The sequence below is a fragment of the Hypomesus nipponensis genome, chromosome 2, assembly GCF_054491055.1.
Source record: "Hypomesus nipponensis isolate SF chromosome 2, ASM5449105v1, whole genome shotgun sequence".
Classification (NCBI taxonomy): Eukaryota; Metazoa; Chordata; class Actinopteri; order Osmeriformes; family Osmeridae; genus Hypomesus; species Hypomesus nipponensis.
The window spans coordinates 6,128,583-6,150,340 of NC_140362.1; the positions used below are offsets into that span (position 1 = coordinate 6,128,583).

At 42.8% G+C, this 21,758-nt stretch overlaps 1 protein-coding gene across 2 annotated transcripts in view; it reads right to left on the reverse strand.

Moving 5' to 3' along the window:
- Nucleotides 1–20,499, reverse strand: part of tbrg4 (transforming growth factor beta regulator 4) — a 32,664-nt gene extending 12,165 nt beyond the window's left edge. Inside the window, exons 1-3 of one of the 2 annotated variants that reach the window (XM_084703911.1) lie at nucleotides 20,418–20,499; nucleotides 18,578–19,058; nucleotides 1,949–2,266 (exon numbers count right to left, since the gene is read on the reverse strand). In XM_084703911.1, coding sequence (XP_084560037.1) covers nucleotides 1,949–2,266; nucleotides 18,578–18,988 — 729 coding nt within the window. In that variant the 5' untranslated portion in view covers nucleotides 18,989–19,058; nucleotides 20,418–20,499. The other variant, XM_084703913.1, reaches the window with a different exon arrangement.
- Between the last annotated feature and the right edge of the window lie 1,259 nt (nucleotides 20,500–21,758).

Below are 21,758 nucleotides of genomic sequence, written 5' to 3' on the forward strand. Positions count from 1 at the left end.
CTCTCTAGCGCTGCCCATTTCGCCGATGCTGTGGGGCTTACCCGCTTTTCCAATAGGCCCTATCCAAGAAAATCCCAACTTTATATATACCTAGTCATATTTTCTGTGCTTTCTGCTGGTCAAATATTTTCTATCGGCAAATGTGCTGTCACTGCTAGCTAAAGATGTTTCGTGTCAAATATACTTCACACGCTGTCCGGACTGAGAGAGTGATTAAATGACATTAAAATATGTATATTCCATACATCTACCAAATAATTATTTTTATAATTTTATTTTTTCAATAATTAAAATATATATATTTGCCGCCTTCCCTGAAACTTTTGCGCGCCTCCCCTAAAACTCTTTGGCGCCCCCCAGGGGAGGCCCACACAAAACCCCTGATCTATACAATGCTATATTAGCTCATGAGAACATGACCCTTGGTCATTCCAGGAGGGAAATTATACCTGTGTATGAATTATGTTGTTTATAGCATTAATAAACTGTCTTTATGCTGTTTTCTAAAGCTTGTTTATGCCTGCATAACCATAAGTTAGTTCTTTGTAAGATGCGACTAGAAAATGTCTGGGACACTAGTGTAAGTCAGAGGTCACAATGTTACCAAAGTGTATACTTAACAAGGAAAATAGGAGGAAAATCAAGGCCATTTCTATGAACTATCTAAAGACTAAACAAAATTCTAGTCTATCAAGTACCATGAATGCGGTGTCTTCTATCTGTGCTTATAAAGGCTATATTGACTGTCACCACCTGACATTTCTTGTGAGAGTAAAACCTCCCATATCAGGGGCGTAGCCAGAAAAATATTTTTGGCTAGGCCTAGAAAAATATGGATAGGGATCTTTTTACTTATTAACTTTGCGATGTGCACCAGGTGCATAATTTTTCGGAGATATTTTCGTTTTTGGGTAGGCCTTAGAACAAATTGGGTAGGCCTGTGCCTACCTAGGCCTACCGGTGGCTACGCCCCTGTCCCATATTGTGATACTATTTAACTAGCCTGGCTCTGCCCTCCTACGTACTTCCGCTCAATTTGGATTTCGCTTCAGTAGTAGGTCTGGGAGCTAGGCTCTGAAGTCGGTTTCTAGAAACACATTTTTTGTAGGTCCAATCAGCGAACAGAGGGAGTGGCTGAGAACGATGACGTTAATGTCGTGCACTAGTTTGAGTAGCTCAGTAATGGCGGCGGAGAAAGATGCGAGCGAAACTATTCTGCGGTTGTGGCAGCAACGCTGCCGAATAGCCATAGGTTAAAGCCAGAGCAAGAACATTCCTTGCTGAGTTTTGTTGGTGGCCATGATGTTGTGGCCCTCCTCCCCACGGGGTTCGGGAAAAGTTTGATTTTCCAGCTACGGCAGCTAGCTCCGTTACAGTAGTGGTGAAGGAGTTGGCTAAGGCGAAAGCTTGCGATTGGTTATGGCAAATCAGAGTGGCTCTGGGCGGATCCAATAGTTTTAAACTTCCCAGAGGACCCGCCTTCTAGGAAGTTAACGTTTGTCAATGGAGAGATCCCAGACCCTCTGTACAAATGTAATGTACGAGGGTCTGGTTAGGACGAGGCTACTATTTACCTGCCCTTCATTCCTGTATTCATGGTCCACTCTTCTGAGATGAGAGTTGAGAATATCAGACAACTGCACCTTATAGATCTGTAATAAATGCTTAAGATTTTGTCTTGAACTTTTACTTGAATTGAATTGACTTCATTGACTAGGTACTTTCACAGCAATAGAGTAAAACAACACACGGAACCTCAACACACGTACACTAGAACTTTTTTGCCATCGTAGTTCCAAATATTTCTTGGGTAGATTGTCCTGCTTTAGCCATGATAATTGACACGAGTTAACAAGTGAGGTAAGGCATGGTTTTAGGGTTAGGATTTTATTACGTGCACTTATCTGGTGCGCTACCGGGGCTGCCAATTTTTTTTTACATGTGTTACCTTGTCCTCCAGTCTGTCCATAAGAGCAGGGGACAGATGTCCTGCTCTGGCCATCAGAGTGCTGACCGTTCTCGGGTCGGAGATCTCAGCCCAGCGCAGCTCCAGGTGTTTCAGCGCCGCGCTAACTATCTTCTCTGGCTGGCCTTTCCGCCCCGTGCCCCAGTCCACCAAGTAAGCCAACTGCTTGTAGGCCAGTCTGCGTATCCGCCACAGCAGTTCTGTCTGGACAGAGCGAACCACTGCAGCCCCGGGAGGGACGTTCAGGACGGTCAGAGAACGCAGGACTGAAACAAGGGTGCCGTTCCACACCGTACCAATCTAGGTGGAAAAACACAGGGGATAAAAAGAGATGAATAGACCCAGCTGTGAAATATGACCAAAATGTCATATCCTGATATAGATTGATAACAATACATATCACAATATGGAACATTTCCTGTAAATTCAATGAATACTTTATATAAAATAACCACACAGAGTGGCCAATTTCATATTTTCTCTTATTTATTATATATTTAACGAATAAAAAAAGTAGTTATTGATATTTATTTTTCTCAAAACGTTGACCATTTTGATCACATATGATGTACAAGTAGCGGACTACTTGTACATAATTCACTGGACAAGTTCAAGTGGACACTGCACCTTCAAGGGTGCAGTGAGCTTTGGACTATGTTGTGGGGAGGTTTTCTAAACTAGGTTTTCTGTTCAAAAAGTAATGGCTGTTTATCAATCCATTTTTTTCTCAGTTTCTTGTCTTCTTGCGAACTTGTTTTAAGTCATATTTCATTGCCATGAAGGCTGCTCTTTCAAGATGGCGTCCCCATTCATTTCTATGAAAAGTGCTCAATGGCGCAGTGAGGCAAGCGAGAGACCAAACGCTTATGGGGGCTGCCATAGACACCCATGGCGGAAGAATAATAATAAACATAGCTGCAAGCAGCAATGGAGGGACCAAGCAGTCCAGAGCAGGACATGGCCTATAGCACTTGCGCAACAATTAAGTCACAACAACCTTTTGCACTCATGCAACACACAAAGTTTGGTTTAAATATCTGTTTGCGTTCAAGAGTACTGAGAGTTCAAAGTTATTTTTGTGGTATAACACTCAAATAAAACCGGAAATAGCGGAAAATCTGTATAACCGGAAATTTACCCCATAGGGCGTGTCGAACTCGTCTTGATCCAGGGAATCCAATGGTACCTCATTTTTGAAAATGGGTCATACGGTTCAAAAGTTGCGGGTGTAAACCCAATTCCAACTTTGACCCATTGGTAGCGCTAAAGTGCTCCAATAAGAGACATAAAACTTGGTGAATATAAAGAGGGGACTGTGCTTAATGAGTGTGCCAAATTTCAGTTTTTTACCAGATGGTTCTAGGGGCTTCCATAGACTCAAATGGGAGAAAAGATTAACTAGAGAGGGTACAATTTCTGGGGAAATTGTAGGGTGTGCTTGCTTGCGTTTGACGCAGGGGTCCGTATTTAAATTTTACAACTGATATTTCAGTATATTTTATATAAAAATGCATAGCCTACTTATTATTTATAAAGATTACATACATTTAAAAGCATATTTTTTTTCTGCTCATTTACAATCAAAATACTAAGAGTGAAGAGTAGAATGAAATAGTTGTCTTCTCATTTCCCCTGCATGATCAGCCACCTCTAGTTAAATCAAAACGAATACATTTGGCAGACCGGTGTAAAAATTTACCTAATCTCTATGACTTAAACGTCATTGTAAGTTTTTCCTTTCTCGTGATATTTTCAGGCATTTAGCCTACTCATATTGCATTCATTCATTAATAAAGAACCCCCTTTGAAGCTTAATAAAGAACTCCCTTTGAAGCTTGTTCTAACAACGACGTTACCAGCGGTTGCTATCTCAGATGGAATCGTGATTCAAATAGTCTGCTAACTGAAAATATGAAAATAAGCTTGACATTTATTTAGGGGAAAATCCCTCATTCATAAAAATGTCAGTGGTTGCGATCATTGTAAGTAACAAGGCAGAATGCGATAAGCCCTGTGTGGAGAAGCTGCCCCGGTACGACTACGAGACTGTGTTCGTCTTGGTAGCGATTGTGTTGGTTGAATTCGATTTAACGTTACTTCTAGGCTGAAATGAATTATTTTCATGAACAGATTGACAAAGTTTAGGCTGTGGCAATGGAGTTCAGGTTAGTAGTCACAAGTCAGATAATTTCAACTATTGAAAGACTTTTGATTTAAGTAAGGGTATAGTGCCGAACATGTACCGCCGTTTGACTTCCTACTAGTACTGTAAACAGCTGTGGAGATGTTTTTGTTAGCTACTACAGTACACTAGGCTACAGCATTGCAGTGAGCTACACTTGTTTGAAACCACAGGTAATTATAATTTCACCAACAAATCCTTTACTTGTAATCTAATGTTATAATAAATCCTACAACGAAAATCTATTTCTAAGGAATGATGATTTTAACGATTGAAAAGAGATGCATCATAGACCGCTGTAGTATGTGTTGCCCGGGCAACAGAGGCTAATGTTATGATGCTAATGCTTTAGTGAAATAGTAGACTACTGTTTCCGAAAGTAGATGTACTTCCTTAATAATATTAGCTTAAATTGTACATTACACATTACAATTGTGTGTCATATCACAAAGTAAAATAAGCAAATAGTTATCACCCAGGCCTCTTTGCTTGTGGCGTTTCTGCAGCTGCCTTGCAGTAAAGCAGTTAGCCTAGCTATCTCCCAGAAGTTAACGAGCTGCTAAAATAATGTTCTGCTAGAGATAGTCACGTGAGTTTTTGTGACGTTAGTGGCGTCAGTGACTGTGGCTAGCAAGTTAGCCACCGTAAGCTTCACTTTTCGCCACAAAAACTTAATGTCTACTTAAAGTGTCCAACGGAACGTAAATCCCAAAACAAGCAACTCAATTGCTACCAAGACAAAACTTTTGACGCCTAAGTTGTCTATGTAGTCGAAATATTGACTGAGTTTTAGGGGTGTGAAGAGAAACTAAAATAATAAAAATATATATGTGAGATAACAATGGTTGTGCCCTTGCCGAAGGCAAAGCACACCCAATAATAAGAAAAGGTAGAAACACTTAAGTGGCTTCGCCGCTTGCAGCAAAATACTAAATATCCCCCAACGGTTCCTAAGCTTTACAACCTCCCAACTTAGTACAAACTCAGCTCTCAATTATCTTCCCTTCCTGCAGACAACATAAGTTGTTGTCCCAGCATGTTTCTTATCAATGAAGCACATTTAAAACACATTCATTGTACATAAATCCTAAAATTCTATTACACACTTTTACAAAAAGTTGTTAGCCAAATTTGTACATGTTAAACCATATAATATATAATATAATTTATTTCCACATTTTCTATTACAGGACATGGCATGGATGATGACCGCATCTCTCTGGCTATTTCCCTGTGTAAGACAATAGCGAGCAGCTTCTCCAATAGCTGGAAGAAAAAGAGAATTGGCTGAAGCTCAGATTCAGCTGGGTCTGCCCACTCATCAGCTCATCACTGAGTCTGCAACCCTCTACAATACGAGTAAATCACTCGCATATGCGACCAAATTTAACGCTAGGCGATTAAAAATTATCTTTAATTAGCCGATGAATAGTACATTGTTTGATTTCACTTGCCTGTGACTGAGTAAGAGAGTTAAAGAGTGTGTTTGGCACAGATTTCAATGACGCACCTTCCCTTGACTGTGAGTTAACATGATTGCCTGCTATGACAACAAACGTAGCCTACAATTAGTTGTTTTGTTGCTGCTCAACAACAAAAATGGAGAATGCCAAAGTAACGTAAAGTAGATCTAGATAAAGCTAGATTTGTCGCTCATTGCTAGATAAGATATTTTGTTGCTAGAAAAGAAAAAACGCTACACTGCCTATGTAACTTTATTTTCAAAAAAGCTACAATTCTGAGTAGAAAATGCTTAAAGGGGTCATTGACTGGGTTTTGGGGGTATTTCACGCTGTTCCTCAAGTCTCCAAATAGGGTATGTAACATTGGTTGGGCTGAAAATGGCCCAGGTGCTGTTCTATGCCCCCTGGTGCTTCCTGTGAAATTGTCCTAGGAAAAAATGCTAGGTTTTCACCTTTTATGGTATGCTCATGAATATAGATGCGCCGCGCGCTGATTGCAACAAGTGAAGCTGCGGAGAAAAAACGCAACACGGCAAACAGCACTCACTGAAACATCAAAGGTGGAGACTTGAAATAACGTGCAGATAAATCTATTGTGTCTACACAACACTATTTTCAACAGACTAGACTAGATATCATTTGAAATTATAACATTAGTTGTTTCCACTTCTGTTGTTGAAGCAAACGGGATCGTCTTAGGTGGGTAACATTACAGTTTAGCAACCAAACTATATATTGTGATTCAACTCAGCTTCAGATTACTAGACATCTTCCTGAAAAATACAATTTAAAACTAAAGAGGGTACAATTTCTGGAGAAATTGTAGGGTGTGCTTGCACATTACATTTTACAACTGATATATCTGTATATTTTAAATAAAAATGCATAGCCTACTTATTATTTATAAAGATTACATAGATTTAAAAGCATAGCGATCATTGTCAGTAACAAGGCAAAATGTGATATAGCCCTGCTGTGTGGAGAAGCTTGTAGGCTGTAATTATGTTCATGAACCGATTGAAGTTTAGGCTGTGGCAATGGAGTTCAGGTTAGTAGTCACTAGTCAGATAGTTTCACCTATTGAAAGACTTTTGATTTAAGTAAGGGTAGTGCCGAACATGTGCCGCCGTTTGACTTCCTAGGCTACTGTAAACAGCTGTGGAGATGTTTTTTTTAGCTACTAGACTATGCTACAGTAGCTACAGCGTTGCAGTGAGCTACACTGGTTTGATACCACAGGTAATGAAAATTTCACCAACAAATCATTTACTTGTAATCTAATGTCATAATAAATCCTACAACGAAAATGTAATTGTGAGGAATGTTTATTTTAACAATTGAAAACAGATGCATCATAGACCGCTGTAGTATGTGTTGACCGGGCAACAGAGGCTAATATCATGATGTTAATGCTTCAGTGAAATAGTAGACTACTGTTTCCGAAAGTAGATGTAACTACTTCCTTATATTGTACATCAAACTTCACAATTGTGTTTATTACAAAGTAAAATTAGTAAATAGTTATCACCCTGGCCTATTTGCTTGTGACGTTTCTACAGCTCCCTTGCAGTAAAGCAGTTAGCCGAGCTATCTCCCAGAAACGAGCTGCTAAACTAATGTTCTGCTAGAGGTAGTCACGCGATATATTGTGACGTTAGCATCAGTGACTGTGGCTAGCAAGTTAGCCACCGTTAACTTCACTTTTGCCACAAAAACTTAATTAAAACCTAAACTGTGCAACGGAACATAAATCCCAATAGAACCAACGCAATCGCGACCAAGACGAACCTTTTGACATCGACGTTGTTGACTGAGCCTTAGGGGCGCGAAAATAAACAATAATAAATAATGATATATATGTGAGATAACAATGGTTTGTGCTCGCCGAAGGCAAGCACACCCCAATAACCTGACGAAGATCTGGACAAACAAGCATCGTGAATTGTAGATTTACATGACAACACAGGTTATTTTTAAGCAATAAGGTACGAGAGGCAGTACTTTATCGCCAATAGAGTACGTGTTCAAGGGTGTTGTTAGGCCCGACGCGCAGCGGAGGGCCGGCAAACCCTGGAACACGTACTTTATTGGCGATAAAGTACTGCCTCTCGTACCTTATTGCTTTTATAATACGGTTGCCAGCGAAATTATGAATAGTAAATAAATAGTAAGCTGCCTTTCAGCACAAAATAGTTATAGACAACAAATCAGAATCAGAATGCTTGATTTCAACCACCCGTATTATAAATTTGAATGAAACACAGTCAGGAACATGAAATAACGCGTCAGCCCCATTGCCAATAAAGTAGGCTAAATCATCACACATTCTACCTATGCTCTTGCGTTAGCAAGCTAAAGTAGTTTACATGCCTACAGTCTAGGTGTTTTCGCTATCTAGCTGTTCTTGCATTCTTTGCAAATCAGCGTTAATAAAAAGCAGATGAGCTAGTGTAGCTAACATTGACTCGACAGGCATGGCTGATGTTTGTCTATACCGTAGCGTAGTGTGTCGAACTTCACAGCGATCTTCTCATAGAAAAACATCAGCCATGCCTGTCCAGTACAGCCTGGAACACTGCATTTACGATGGTCAATTTTCAATATACTTTAAAAACGTTCTCCTTTGTTGTTCACGTGGAAGTACACAGCGCAGTGCGCAGCTAAACTAGTGTCTGAGATCCTTGGCCAAAACACCAGAGGGCTGGTCTGTATGTAAATGTTGGGGCATGACAAAGGTGATGCGGAATTTGTGACGTCAAAAATTCCGCTTTTTCAAAACCGATCGTTTTACAGCTGCAGTTTTAAGTTGTGATTTTTAGATAGGAAAGAGGTGTCAATGGACTTTGAGGTTCACTGTATGTCCATTTTACCCACCAAACTGTCGTTATTCAACTATAACAGGGTAAAATCGGTTTGCATCAATGATTCCTTTAATATTTGTTTTTATTATCAAGACAATTTAAAGATCCTGTAAAGTAAATTCCATGTGTTGCTTCTAAGTACATTATATGTGTGAAATTAGTTCCTGAAAGCATGTGCAAAGCACTAAAACGTTTTAGACCAACGTTAGACCAAAGAACAGTTTCTCTTCTGTTTTCAGATCAGGTTTTAATGGGCAGAGTCAAAAGGCTCCCCATCTACATCATTCCTCCCCATTTACGTCAGATCACTGAATGGCTCTTCCTGCTGTACTGTTATTGTAGCCTACATCAGCTAGCTAGCTAGCTTCAGGATGTCTCCCACCACCCGCAACTGTATCTTCCCTGGATGCAAGAACTCCAGCTGCGCTGCAACGCCATTGAAGTTCCCTATTGATAATGAAAGGAAAAATAGGTGGATTTTGTGAAGAGCCACGCTCATGGAAAGCTTTGGATAAACTCCAACAGCCACCTCTGCACTGACGATTTCACGGCGGACAGTTTTAACATGGATAAGAGACAGACGGGGTTCACCAACACACGGCTTTTCCTGGTGCGGAGCCATACCGAGCATCAGGTGGTCAACCTATTTGACACATGCACAAGCTTGTTGAGACGCACACACATTCTTTCTGGAAATGGTGTGCAGACCAAGCCCCCACCCTTGGTCTTTAGCTCCTGTTTCATTGCGCTTCCAATCGCAGCTCGCCGTTACAAATATAAATTATTTTTCGGTGGCCATTGTTGTTTTCAACTGGAATCGCCTGATAGACGGTTTGGAGGCAGCCACGTTCGTTAAGTCCTATTTTTACTGATTTTAAGCTAGAATCAATGATTGGGTTCGTGAAAGTACACTACTCTTGAATTATGGTGAAGGTTTGAGCACTTTGAGACCTATAGATCAGGAGTTTGAAGTGACGGAAAACCGAACTCGAAAAGTAGCTAGTCTAGCTTTTTTCCCTCTGTGTAATTAGTGAATCATGTAGCATCTCGGCGAATTCATCAAAAAGGTAGAGGAGGGCAGCTTCTAGGAGAACAAGCGATTCCCCACAGACCTGTCGGCTCAGAATTTTGATTTGGCTCGTTAAAGTCTTTGTAATAAGCCTATGCGCCAGGGATACCGCATAGGCTTTATGCGGCATCCATGTTTTTGTCGCGTCATGTTCATAAGTTCACCATTTTGTAGACAAGAGTCTGCTGAAGATAGCCAGTATATAGGATCTTTCAAAACAAGCCTATTTCATTTGTCATTTTCCTGAGAATGCGACCTACGTTAGCTAGGCTAGTTTCACTCGGTCAACCTATTTAAAAGTCTCTGACAGTCAGAATCACTGTTTACAGGCAAAGGTTGAGCTGGTCTTTCGTCAGATGTGTATATTGACCAGTTTAGAGCTAAATACTCAGACAGTCACCCCACAGACACAGTAGCTCTGCAGACTGCTTTTTGGAGGACATTGATGAAAAAGGACAAACCAGCATTTTTTACTTTGATGAAAGTCTAAATGTTTAATCCTTTCCATGTCACAGCATGCCAAGCTGCTGACTTTTAGTGTCTTAAGTAATGAAACCAGTTCAAGTTATAGACTTTTGACCTGAATCCAATGATTAGTCATCTGAATAAAAAACACTCAAGAGAAGTACTGCTTCTTGGATGATTTGTGCCCCACATCAGTTAATCTCACACATTTGCCTTTGTTTCCATGGGATTCATGGAATTGCTAGTTTCTGCTCCACCATTGTGTAGTAAAAATAATAATTCAGGACAGCAAGTCCATTTTTGTGTAATCTTTTCGCATTACACACATGCAGTCAATGTTCTTAAACTTAACCGATTGTTGTCATTTTACCATACTGTTTATATTGAACAGATATCAGTGTTTGGGAAGATAACTGTATATTTCCACTTTTGATTTGTATTTCCTCGTAAATTTAGTCTTTGATTTCAATTGGAAGTGGTATTAAAAGGTCTTAAAAAGTCTTAAATTTACCTTGTTTACACCTGTAGACACCCTGTGAAGTCCCCACCCCCCACTCCAGAGACAGAGAGATGCAGACATTAAGTTAAACATAGTTATGCCTTAAGAGTAGAGTAAAAAATAGAGACTTAATGTGTAAATGGATGATGAAACTCAGTTCTCTGAGTTGGTGCATGTCAGTTTAGGCAAAGGTTGTATTTTTAACCTCTTGGTTTAAAAATAATTCTGATTTGATTGGAACTCTCTCTTTTATACATTTCTAGTTGGATTTGACATTTAACAGCCATTGAATTCACCGTTCCTTGGCTCGCCGGCGAGCCAGCAACGCTGCGCCCCTTCCCTCAGTGAGAACGCACTCAATTTGAAAAATATATTTTTTTAGACGTCTAAACATATTATACCTCGTTGGAAAGCTACGATTCTTGTGCTTTCATTGAAATAAACCAATTCAAGCTCAATTCGCAACAGCAAGTACTGTCAACGTCTTTGTCCGGTGACTGTCCCTTCAACAATGCCAGAGAAAAAAGTTTGACTTACCTACGATTACTTCGGAATGTTCCAGGTATGCACACAACTCATCAAAACCTCATCTGCTTACATTCCCAAAGGTCCAAAGTATCAAACCATGTCGAGTAGTTGTCCATACAATGAATTATATCCACACATAGCCACGATCTTGTTGCTTCAGTCTGCCTTCGTCAAAAAATGGTTTTGAATTGCGTCACAAACAATCGCTCATAGCAAGAGATCTGAGCAGTAAAAAAAGACGAGGATAATCTTAAAATGGCCTCTACTCCCTAAGCTTTTGATTGACACCTCATTTGAGCCAATAGGAGCTTCCATGCCCCAGTGACAGAGCTCTAAAGCCAACTAGGTCTGTGCGTCCCGCCCCCCCCCCCCCCCCCCCCCTCTACACAATTTTTCTAACTGGCTTCGTCTGGCTATGAAATGAGCTAGCTATCCTTGTAGCTTAGAGCTAGCTGAAAATGGTGATACCCCATATGCTAGGTGTTTTGAATATGTCAGTGTTCTATGAGTGCCAATCCTGGGAATCAGATAAAGCACTCCAATGTGTTCATGCTTCAGTTTTTGTGTTTCAGTAATACTAATGAGGGATTTATTAGTTTATTAGTGTTATATATGATAGTTCTAAGTACCACCTTTCATTATAGATAACAATTATACCTTTTTGTACTAAGAATTGGCTTCATCGGGCCGTGACCTTCAGCTCTCACTGGAGCGGTTCGCAACCGAATGTGAAGCGGCTGGGATGCGAATCAGCACCTCCAAATCTGAGGCCATGGTTATCGACCGGAAAAGGGTGGAGTGCCATCTCCGGGTCGAGGAGGAGATCCTGAACCAAGTGGAGGAGTTCAAGTATCTCGGGGTCTTGTTCACGAGTGAGGGAAGAATGGAGCGCGAGGTCGACAGGCGGATCGGTGCGGCGTCTGCAGTGATGCGGGCTCTGCATCGGTCCGTCGTGGTGAAGAAGGAGCTGAGTCGAAAGGCGAAGCTCTCTATATACCAGTCGATCTACGTTCCTACCCTCACCTATGGTCACGAACTATGGGTAGTGACCGAAAGAACGAGATCGCGAATTCAAGCGGCCGAAATGAGCTTTCTCCGCAGGGTGTCCGGGCTCTCCCTTAGAGATAGGGTGAGAAGCTCGGTCATCCGAGAGAGGCTCAGAGTAGAACCGCTGCTCCTCCGCGTCGAGAGGAGCCAGCTGAGGTGGCTCGGGCATCTGATTAGGATGCCTCCTGGACACCTCCCTGGTGAGGTGTTCCGGGCACGTCCCACTGGGAAGAGGCCCCGGGGAAGACCCAGGACACGCTGGAGGGACTATGTCACTCAGCTGGCCTGGGAACGCCTCAGGGTCCCCCAGGAAGAGGTGGTGGAAGTGGCCGGGGAGAGGGAAGCCTGGGCCTCCCTGCTTAGGTCGTTGCCCCCGCGACCCGATCCCCGGACAAGCAGCAGATGACGATGACGACGATGTACTAAGAATTTGACCTTGGTTACAAGGGTCATTCTGGAGTCTCCAAAAGAAAACGCCTGGATGTATAAAAACCTTTGTCAAATCTGAATATATTGTGGTATTATGTTTGACTTTTGATTTGAATTGGGTAAGGCTTCCACCTGTGGTCCTATGCTGTCTTCCAGCTAATACCTACCACTTCTAGGCCTCTTCAGGCCTCTGTTTTCAACACAAATTCTAGGCGGAAATAGAAACTTTCACTTTCCTTGTGTTCAAGCTTTTATTAGTCAACACCAGTAGGACTGACAGGGGTCCTGACAACAAGAAATATAACTCCAGAGTGTCAGCTTTCAAAAGAGTGCATTTACATGCATGTACTCCAAATGGTTCAAGAACAGCAGTCAATTTACTTTGGGTATGCTGTTTAGGCGTTTTTGGGAACATTTAACAGGATCCAGAAGGGGTTAAGCAAGTTGCTTAACTCAAACAACCACAACACAGTACATATGGTATTCAAAGCTGCAGTCAGATTTGGCGAAATTGTTAGCTTGAATGTTATCTTGACATGGGGTCTTGATGATGATGCACAAGCAGCTTCAAGGCAGAAAGACGCGTTCCATTTCAGGAGACTCCGAGACCTTAGCGCATCACTAGCATCTCGTCATATCACGCAGTCGGAGCACAGCTAGATAATCAGCGTCAGCGCTCTTGGGTACCCAGCATGCAGTGCGGCATGTCAAGAAACGCCAAGACTTGTAGAAAATAGTTTGGTTACAACAGCTACGCAAGGGATTTCAGTTGTTGCGTTCATTTAGATGTTTGTAATATTGTTGTTTGTTAGTTAAAATATTCTTGTTGGGCACTCTGAGAGTGCATGTTGTGTGGTATAATGGTGTGGATTTTACATTCTATGGCATGGTTAAAGTTTAATTTAAGTTTTTGTGGAGAAAAGTGAAGCTAACGATGGCTAACTAGCTAGTCATAGTCACAGTCACTAATGTCACTAACCCATGCGCAATTACCTATAGTAGAACATTCGTTTGACGCTTGTTAACTTCTGGGAGATAGCTAGGCTAGCTAATGGCAAGACAGCTGCGGAAACGCCACAGGCAAAGTCTACCAATAGTTTGGATGAGCTCAAAGAGCCTGTGATGTTGTACATCAGATTCTGTGAGGATTGCTGTATACCAACATGCACCAGAGTGAGCTTCAACAAAACAACAACAAACCCTGGTTACAGTGAAACTCAGAAGGTTGAGGTTGGAGAAGGAGGAAGCGTGTAGGAGTGGGGATAGAGACGAGGAGTCAAAGAACAGGTTTAGCATGGCGGTGAGAGAGGCCAAACAACTGTTCTAAGAGAAACCAAAACACCAGTTCTCTGCTAATGACTCTACTTCTGTCTGGAGAGGGCTCAGGCAGATCACCAACTACAAGCCCAGAGCCCCCCACACCATGAACGACTCTCGCTTGGCCAACAACTTGAACGAGTTCTACTGTAGATTTGAAAGACTGTGCTGAACAACACCTTCCCACCCAAGAGCCCCCCCCCCCTCCCCCCATCTCCAGAGACAACTCTCTCCATTCAGGAAAGAGAAGTTGACAAGAGGCAGAACCCACACAAAGCAGCTGGGCCAGACGCTGTCTCTCCTGCCACCCTCAAGCACTGTGCTGTCCAGCTGTCTCCGGTGTTCACCAACATCTTTAACACCTCCCTGGAGACATACCATGTGCCAGCCTGTTTCAAGTCCTCCACCATCGTCCCTGTGCCCAAAAATACACGGCCAACAGGACTTGATTACAGACCCCTTAATGACTTAATGACTACCGCCCTGACCTCTGTGGTATTGAAGTCTTTTGAGCGCCTGGTGCTGGCAAAGCCATCACGGACCCTCTCCTGGACCCCCTGCAGTTTGCCTACAGAGCCAACAGGTCTGTAGACAATGCAGTTAACATGGCCCTCCACTTCACCCTCCAGCACCTGGACACACCAGCATCCTATGCCAGGATCCTGTTTGTGGACTTCAGCTCTGCCTTCAACAATATTATCCCCACTCTGCTTCAGGACAAGCTCTCCCAGCTGAACATGCCCAACTCCACCTGCAGGTGGATCACAGACTTCCTGTCTGACAGGAAGCAGTGCGCTAAGCTCGGAACACACGTGATTCCCGGTCTATCAGCACCAGATCCCCTCAGGTCTGCGTCCTTTCCCCTCTGCTCTTCTCACTGTACACCAACAGCTGCACCACCACACACCCTGTCTGACACCACCCTCATGGGCTCTGGGCTTATCTCTAGTGGGGATGAGTCAGACTATAGGTAGGAAGCTGACAACCTGGTGACCTGGGGCAGCCAGAACAACTTAGAGCTCAATGCTCTTTAGACAGTGGAGATGGTTGTAGACTTCAGGAAGAATACAGTCCCACTCACCCCCATCACCCTGTGTGACTCCCCAGTCAACACTGTGAAGTCCTTCCACTTCCAGGGCACTATCCTCTCCCAGGACCTCAAGTGGGAACTGAGAATCAGCTCCCTCATCAAGAAAGCACAACAGGATGTAGGAGGATGTACTTCCTACGGCAGCTGAAGAAATTCAACCGGCCAAAGACAATGATGGTGCACTTCTACACAGCCATCATTGAATCCATCCTCACCTCCTCCTTCACCATCTGGTGCGCTGCGGCCACTGCCAAGGACGAGAGCAGGCTGCAGCGTATCATCCGCTCTGCTGAGAAGGTGATTGGCTGCAATTTGCCTATCCTCAAGGACCTGCACACTTCGAGGACCCTGAAGTGAGTGAGGAAGATTCTGTCCGACTCCTTCCACCCTGGACACCCTGTTCCAGCTACTCCCCTCCGGCAGAAGGCTGCGGTCCATCAGGACCAAAACTTCATGCCATAAGGACAGTTTCTTCCCATCAGCTGCTGGCTTCTTCAACAAGGCCAACGACTCATACTGATATAGCACTTTATATTTATAATTCACCACCTATTTGCACAATTATCATGGCACTATGCTGCCCAATTTCATGTCATGTTTATATTTGTCTATATCTTTTTTATATCTACATTGTTTAGCTCTTTAGAATGTTTAGCTCTTGTCTTTTAAAAGACTGCTTCTTTTACCCTTTTTTTTTTATTAATATCCGTATTTATTTATTGTATGCACCTTCCTGCCACAGTAAATCCTCAGTTTGTGTTAACTTACACGGCAATAAAAAAAATCTGATTCTGAAAGGCCAGGGTGATGACATGTAGCTCGCCATATTTCCAGGCTATGTAATCAACACCCTGTATTTTTGTGCGCCCTTTGACTGGTTAGATCCAGCGATTTGCACACAGCGGTAGTCTAGTAGTTAGCTAGCTCAGCTGTACAACTTACCCAGGGTGAAGTCTGAAACTAGGAACAAAATGGAGCACAGCTGGCTTCTCCAGGCATGGCTGTAGACTGACCAAATGGTCGCATTTTACTGTTGTTGTTACTGACAATGATCGCTTCCAGTAAACTTGTGTGTATAATAGCCAGTTTTCCAGAAATGCATTTAAGCTTAGGCTATATATGTTTTTGGGGGCACATTTTTCAGTGTGTTGGTGGCACTAGAATCGCGATTCCAGCAAAGACTCAGTTGCAACGGTGACAACGTTGTTAGAATCAGCTTGTTTCAAAGGGGGTTCTTTATTAATGAAATGCGATAATAACTACTTACTAACCAAAAGTGAGGTCATGCCGGGAAATATCAAACTGGGGCTTGAACGTATCGACCGAGCGATAGCGAGGATAATCCGTTGATATGTTGATAAACCGCGTATTGACCTCATTGCCGGTCTGATATGGATTATTATATGGCAATGACAGTACGAGCGTTCTGATTGGCTAATGGGTCCGTGGTCTGATACTAACTACTTACTAACCAAGAGTGAGGTCATGCCGGGAAATGAGGCTGGAACGTATCGACCGAGCAATAGCGAGGTCGATGTGGCAAAGCCGAGGTTTGATATTTTCCGGCATGACCGAACGGTCGAGGTTAGTAAGTAGTTTATTATATGGCATTTTTAGCTTCTTTTCATTTTGCAAACGAAAATAAATGGTACCTCTAGGCTGTTTGTAGCTCTCAAGTCTTCTCACGGTGTGTTTCATGTGTTGCCTAGCAACTCATTACTTTTGATAGAAAGCGGACAACATGGTTCTGCTAAAATGGCTTTAATTTCAACACAAAATAACGACACAAGTGATTCAAAGAGTCTAGTCTTCATCCTCACTTTCGATTACAAATCTTTTCAGCATTATCTGGATAGTAAAACTCAGCAGCTGACACGTCGCTATCGCTCATTTTGAAGCTGACGTCAGAGGCAATACGGACCCGTATTGACCGGCGAGGAGGGCAATACGCGGCTGGCATGACTACCCATTAGCCAGAAAGCTTGTACCGTCGTTGCCATATAATAATTAAAAATATCACTGCAAAGAAAAGATGATATAGGTTAGGACCATTTTTTCACAAGATTGCCCAATTTCTTCTTTTTTTCTTGTTTGCAACTGTTTCAACTATGTGAGGCTGCCAGAAAGCCTATCACATGACCTCTTGCACTCAGGGAAAATAGAGGGGAAAATGCATTTGCTATACTTAGTTTGAAAGCTTAGGTCCTCTAGAATTAAGTTGTGTGATTTAGTTTACAGTCAGTACATGTATTTGAGATTTCCCCGCAAAACCGACCAGCTAGCACTGTTAGCAGTAGAACGTTAGCTAACTTCTTGTTTATCTACTTGAGGGTCTAGTTTTTACATCAGGGCTCTGCTATTAGCCATAAACTGCAAATGTATGAGTTACAAATTGTGCTGTAGTAATAAATAGTAACAACTTTTTCATCGAGGGGCTTTGGTACAAGCTACATGCAACGTGTTAAAACTTACACAATATGTATCTTCCCTCCTATCTAATGGCAATTAGAAAGACGCATCTATAAGTTGATCAATTGCATATCTTTAACATACTGCAAAACAACTTTTCAGTGTTTGTGAAGATTAACTAGTTACAAATAAAATGAAACACTGATGTAATGATTGTTTTTGTTTTTACTGTTTATTACTTCTATAGTCTTTTCCTATCTGACCTACACCAACATTTACGAGTGAATATGGGCGCATTGAAGATAAAGATTTTTTTTTTGCCCTATTTGTATGTGTATCCAAAGGCACTCTAGGGGGAAGTTGGACAGTTTTTTTTGGTCTCGTTCCAGTGATTGGTGCACCTGAGTGATGACATCGGATATTTGTAGTCATTTAGCACATGCTCTTATCCAGGTGCGTTATATGTGTTAGCATGTTTTATGTAAACTCCTCAAAAAAAGTTTGGAGACGTAATTTCAGTCGATTATTCCTCCCCTTCAATAATACCAATTGGTATTGTATTTTTTATCGCTGGAAAGCCTGCTTACGACGAGGTACAACGTGTAAGGATCGTGCATTCGTGGAATGGTAAGAAGCCCCGGGGAAGACCGAGGACACGCTGGAGGGACTATGTCTCTCGGCTGGCCTGGGAACGCCTTGGGGTCCCCCAGGAAGAGCTGGTGGAAGTGGCGGGGGGGGGGGAAGTCTGGGCCTCCCTGCTTATGTTGCTGCCCCCGCGACCCGACCCCCGGAGAAGTGGCAGATGATGGATGGATGGACCATAAAAGGAGAAAACCTAGTCTTTTTTCCCAGGACAAATTCACAGGAAGCATCAGGGGGCATAGAACAGCACCCGGGCCATTTTCAGCCCAACCAATGTTATATACCCTATTTGGAGACCTTAAGGAACAGTGTGAAATACCCCAAAAACCCAGTCAATCACCCCTTTAATAGATAGTGGACAGGCTTTCCTTAGTCAGGCTTGGTTTTTGTCTTGCCAGTTGTAGCTACTGTAGTTGAGACTTTTCTGCAACTCTGTGCCCACCAGTGTTGGTTGCCAGCATGTCCGTTCAACAGTGCAGGCTAATTGCTGATGTACTTTATCTTTCTACTACAGATACCATAAACTACATAAATTAACTTGAAGGTGACTGTGTCTCCTTGAGTCCACAGTTGACAGTGTTACTGTTTACACACCACCAGCTCCGCCTACCTGTCCAGCAACCGTATCCATCATATCCTGCAGCCTGGGATCCTTCAACAACTCTGATTGGTTTAATTCAGAGCCCCCTTTCTGGCACTGAGATAATCTGACCATGGCCACTGCAGCTTGGTTGCCGTTTCCTCCTCGCTCAGCCCAAGCTAACAGGATATCCTGCTGAGACTCCGCCTTCTCTAGAAGCTCATCCAGGTGTGTGCGTTTGGGCACAGTGGGAAAGTCCTCATCCTTGGCCACACTCCTGCCTTCACACAGTGGCCTCCCCAAAGGCCCCATCCAGGCAAAGGCCCATAGTGGCTCTGTAGGCCCAACTGGAGGGGCAGATAAGCGGGCAGTTGTGGCCTGAGCATTAGGTGAAGCCCTGGCTAGAAGACGGGCACATCGGCCAAGTAGACGGCTGGTCATGGAGGAGCACAGTTGAAGAACCCAGACCAGAGAAACGTGTTCACAATATGGCAGCCAGAATCACCTTCACCTGAGGGAGAGACGCAGAGAGTTCAACAGAGAATCAGACATGAGAACCAGGAGCCTCATTTATCAACTGTTCAAACGCACTAATATGATTTCTAATTTAACTTGTTAGCTCCCTTTTTATTGGTGGTGATTCAACTAATTTAGATAATATTGGGCGTTTTGTATGCAAATACTTGTGTTTGTGCACAAGCTTATAGACTAAGAGCAGGTGAGATTTATCAAGGAAAATCTCCTAGAAGCATTGCTCCTAGGAGCAATTCAGAGAGGGATCCCCTCCTCCAGAGACGGTTGGTAAGAGAAAGGAGCAGAACACAAGCTAAACATAGTCATACAATGTCAATGGGTTTTGAAACACCAAAATCCATTGTTCGGCTTTATAGACGTTGAATGGGACCGGGAAAGAACAATTTCTATGCACGCTTGATAAATGAGGCCCCTGGTCTGGAAAGACAGAAAGAAAAAATGCATCTTTCTTTTCACTGCATTGACCACTCATTTATCAAATTAATTCCGTGGGACAAATATGTAAAATACAGTAGTAGCTAATATGTCTAACTATTTACACTAAAGATGGCATGTCTCTAATGATCAAACAGGTGGGCAAATTGTAGATCGATCCTCGGGTCATTCAACATTGACTATGAAAATAAAACTAGTTAGGTAACTAAAAACCTGCAGAATAGGATTGTGTAAAGGGTGGCCGAATGTCCCATATTAGCCGGGAGGTCCCCTATATTAGGCCTAATTGATTTGTCCCAAACGTGACCTCCCTTGTCGTATATTGGCTGCTCGGCTGCTCTGACTGATACAACAACATCAGTGCTGGTCACGACACATGAGAATGATCACCGACACTTGTCATCAGTGCCCCTCCCCTCAAGCGCATAGTATACGTTAAGAAAATGCGCCAATTAATCTAGCTATCATTATGACAAATGGCTTCAAACAATACACTGTATAATCACACATACCTGCACTGTTGCGGCAGGCCACCTTTTGTCTCGGCGTAGGCTATTTAGTAGTGACAAAGTTGGTAACCCTAGTTGTGTAACATCTACACTGGAAACCTTACATAAACCCACATTCACGTACGCTAAGTCGTTAGCAACACGGTAGGTCTTTTTCCACAACTAGCTATAATGATCATACAATGACTCGTCAAACTCAAATGTTATATTAATGTGATAAACGGCGCCTCTGACTACTTTCGTGAGGCAACTCTGACCTTGTCAAGAAAGAGAGGCGCTGCATTTACGAGATGTACTAGACAGGTATGCTTCATCTTAAAACTAACATTAAACGCCTCGACTCCTGTGAACAATGCCGACCACAAATAATCTCCAATTGTTTTTGATTTTACCTTTCAAATGAGATAGTGGGATGTAACCGGCGACATTCACATGGACTTGTTGGAGTTGTTACCACAGTCGCAGAAAAACAACGTAATAAGCATGGTATGTCACATGATCATCGGACGACTCGTTGATTGGCTACTTTCTTTCGCCTTCTTGTATAGTCGTCCGTGCCCTGAGATAAATTATTGATAATAACGTTCAAGAATAGTGGTATTATCACACTGAGGTCTGCCATTTACAATTGATTCGACACTGATTTATGTAAACAACATCTACCGGCGGGGACGTCGCAGCAACGTATGTTCAAAAATACTATATACAAAATACTAGTACGTCGTCGCCCAAAAACACATTTACATTAGGCCTACATTTAGTCATTTAGCAGACACTTTATCCACAGCGACTTACAAGAGAGAGCTTTACAAAAAGTTATTTCCCCAAAAACATTGCGGGTAGCCAAAACATGAAGCATACATTGTGAAAAGCAAATAAGTGCCAATGGGTGGAACCAGAAGAGCATGTACAATAGTTTCTTTCCAGGTTTCTTCCCCGTTTCTTTTGAATTTACATTGATATGGACACTGATACACATCTCACTAGTCACTTTACACACTGTCACTTTCAGTTACTGGTTGCACTATCAGCAATATTGCACTATTGTACTTCACTTGTTTTAGGTTAGTATAGGTTTAAACGCTTAGTATAGCTTATTATGTGTATTCGAGGTTTAGTACTGTATTGAATATTGTATATTATTTGTATATTGGGAGGTTTACTATATTTTGGCTTATCATAGATGTAATCTATGTTCTGTGTACTTATATGTTATGTTATGCCAGGTTGCTTTGCGTTGTCTTGTCCTAAGAATTTCAGTGCCCAGTCTGACCCTGTGTTGTTCTGTCCCTCTGACAAGACTTTGAACAAGAGAGAGAGAGGGGGGAGGAGACGTTCTGCTTCAGCAGAAGGACTCCGGCACCAGAGCCCTTCTGGGAGTTTGCACATGGAGCGGACGCGCTGAAGGTCTCCCAAACAGTGCATCCTGGTTGAGCCACTACCCTCCAGGCCCATCAGATGCCCCTATCTGAGCGGAGCCTGGACTATAGTCGACTCAACGCTCCAGGAGGATTTTTCAGGGTTAGCCATCCAGCAAGGAGCGCCAGTAACAGCCTTCCCTGCCGGCCACACAACCACTGCGAACGGTTGACCTAGCCGCTGACGGCCCTGCATAGCCCTGCATTAAATACAGACCATCCCATGACTGGGTCGCGCCTCCAGCCCAAGTAGAGTGGCCGGTCCTACCGTACAACTCTCTATAAGGTTTAAGGTTAGCCATCCAGCGAGGAGGG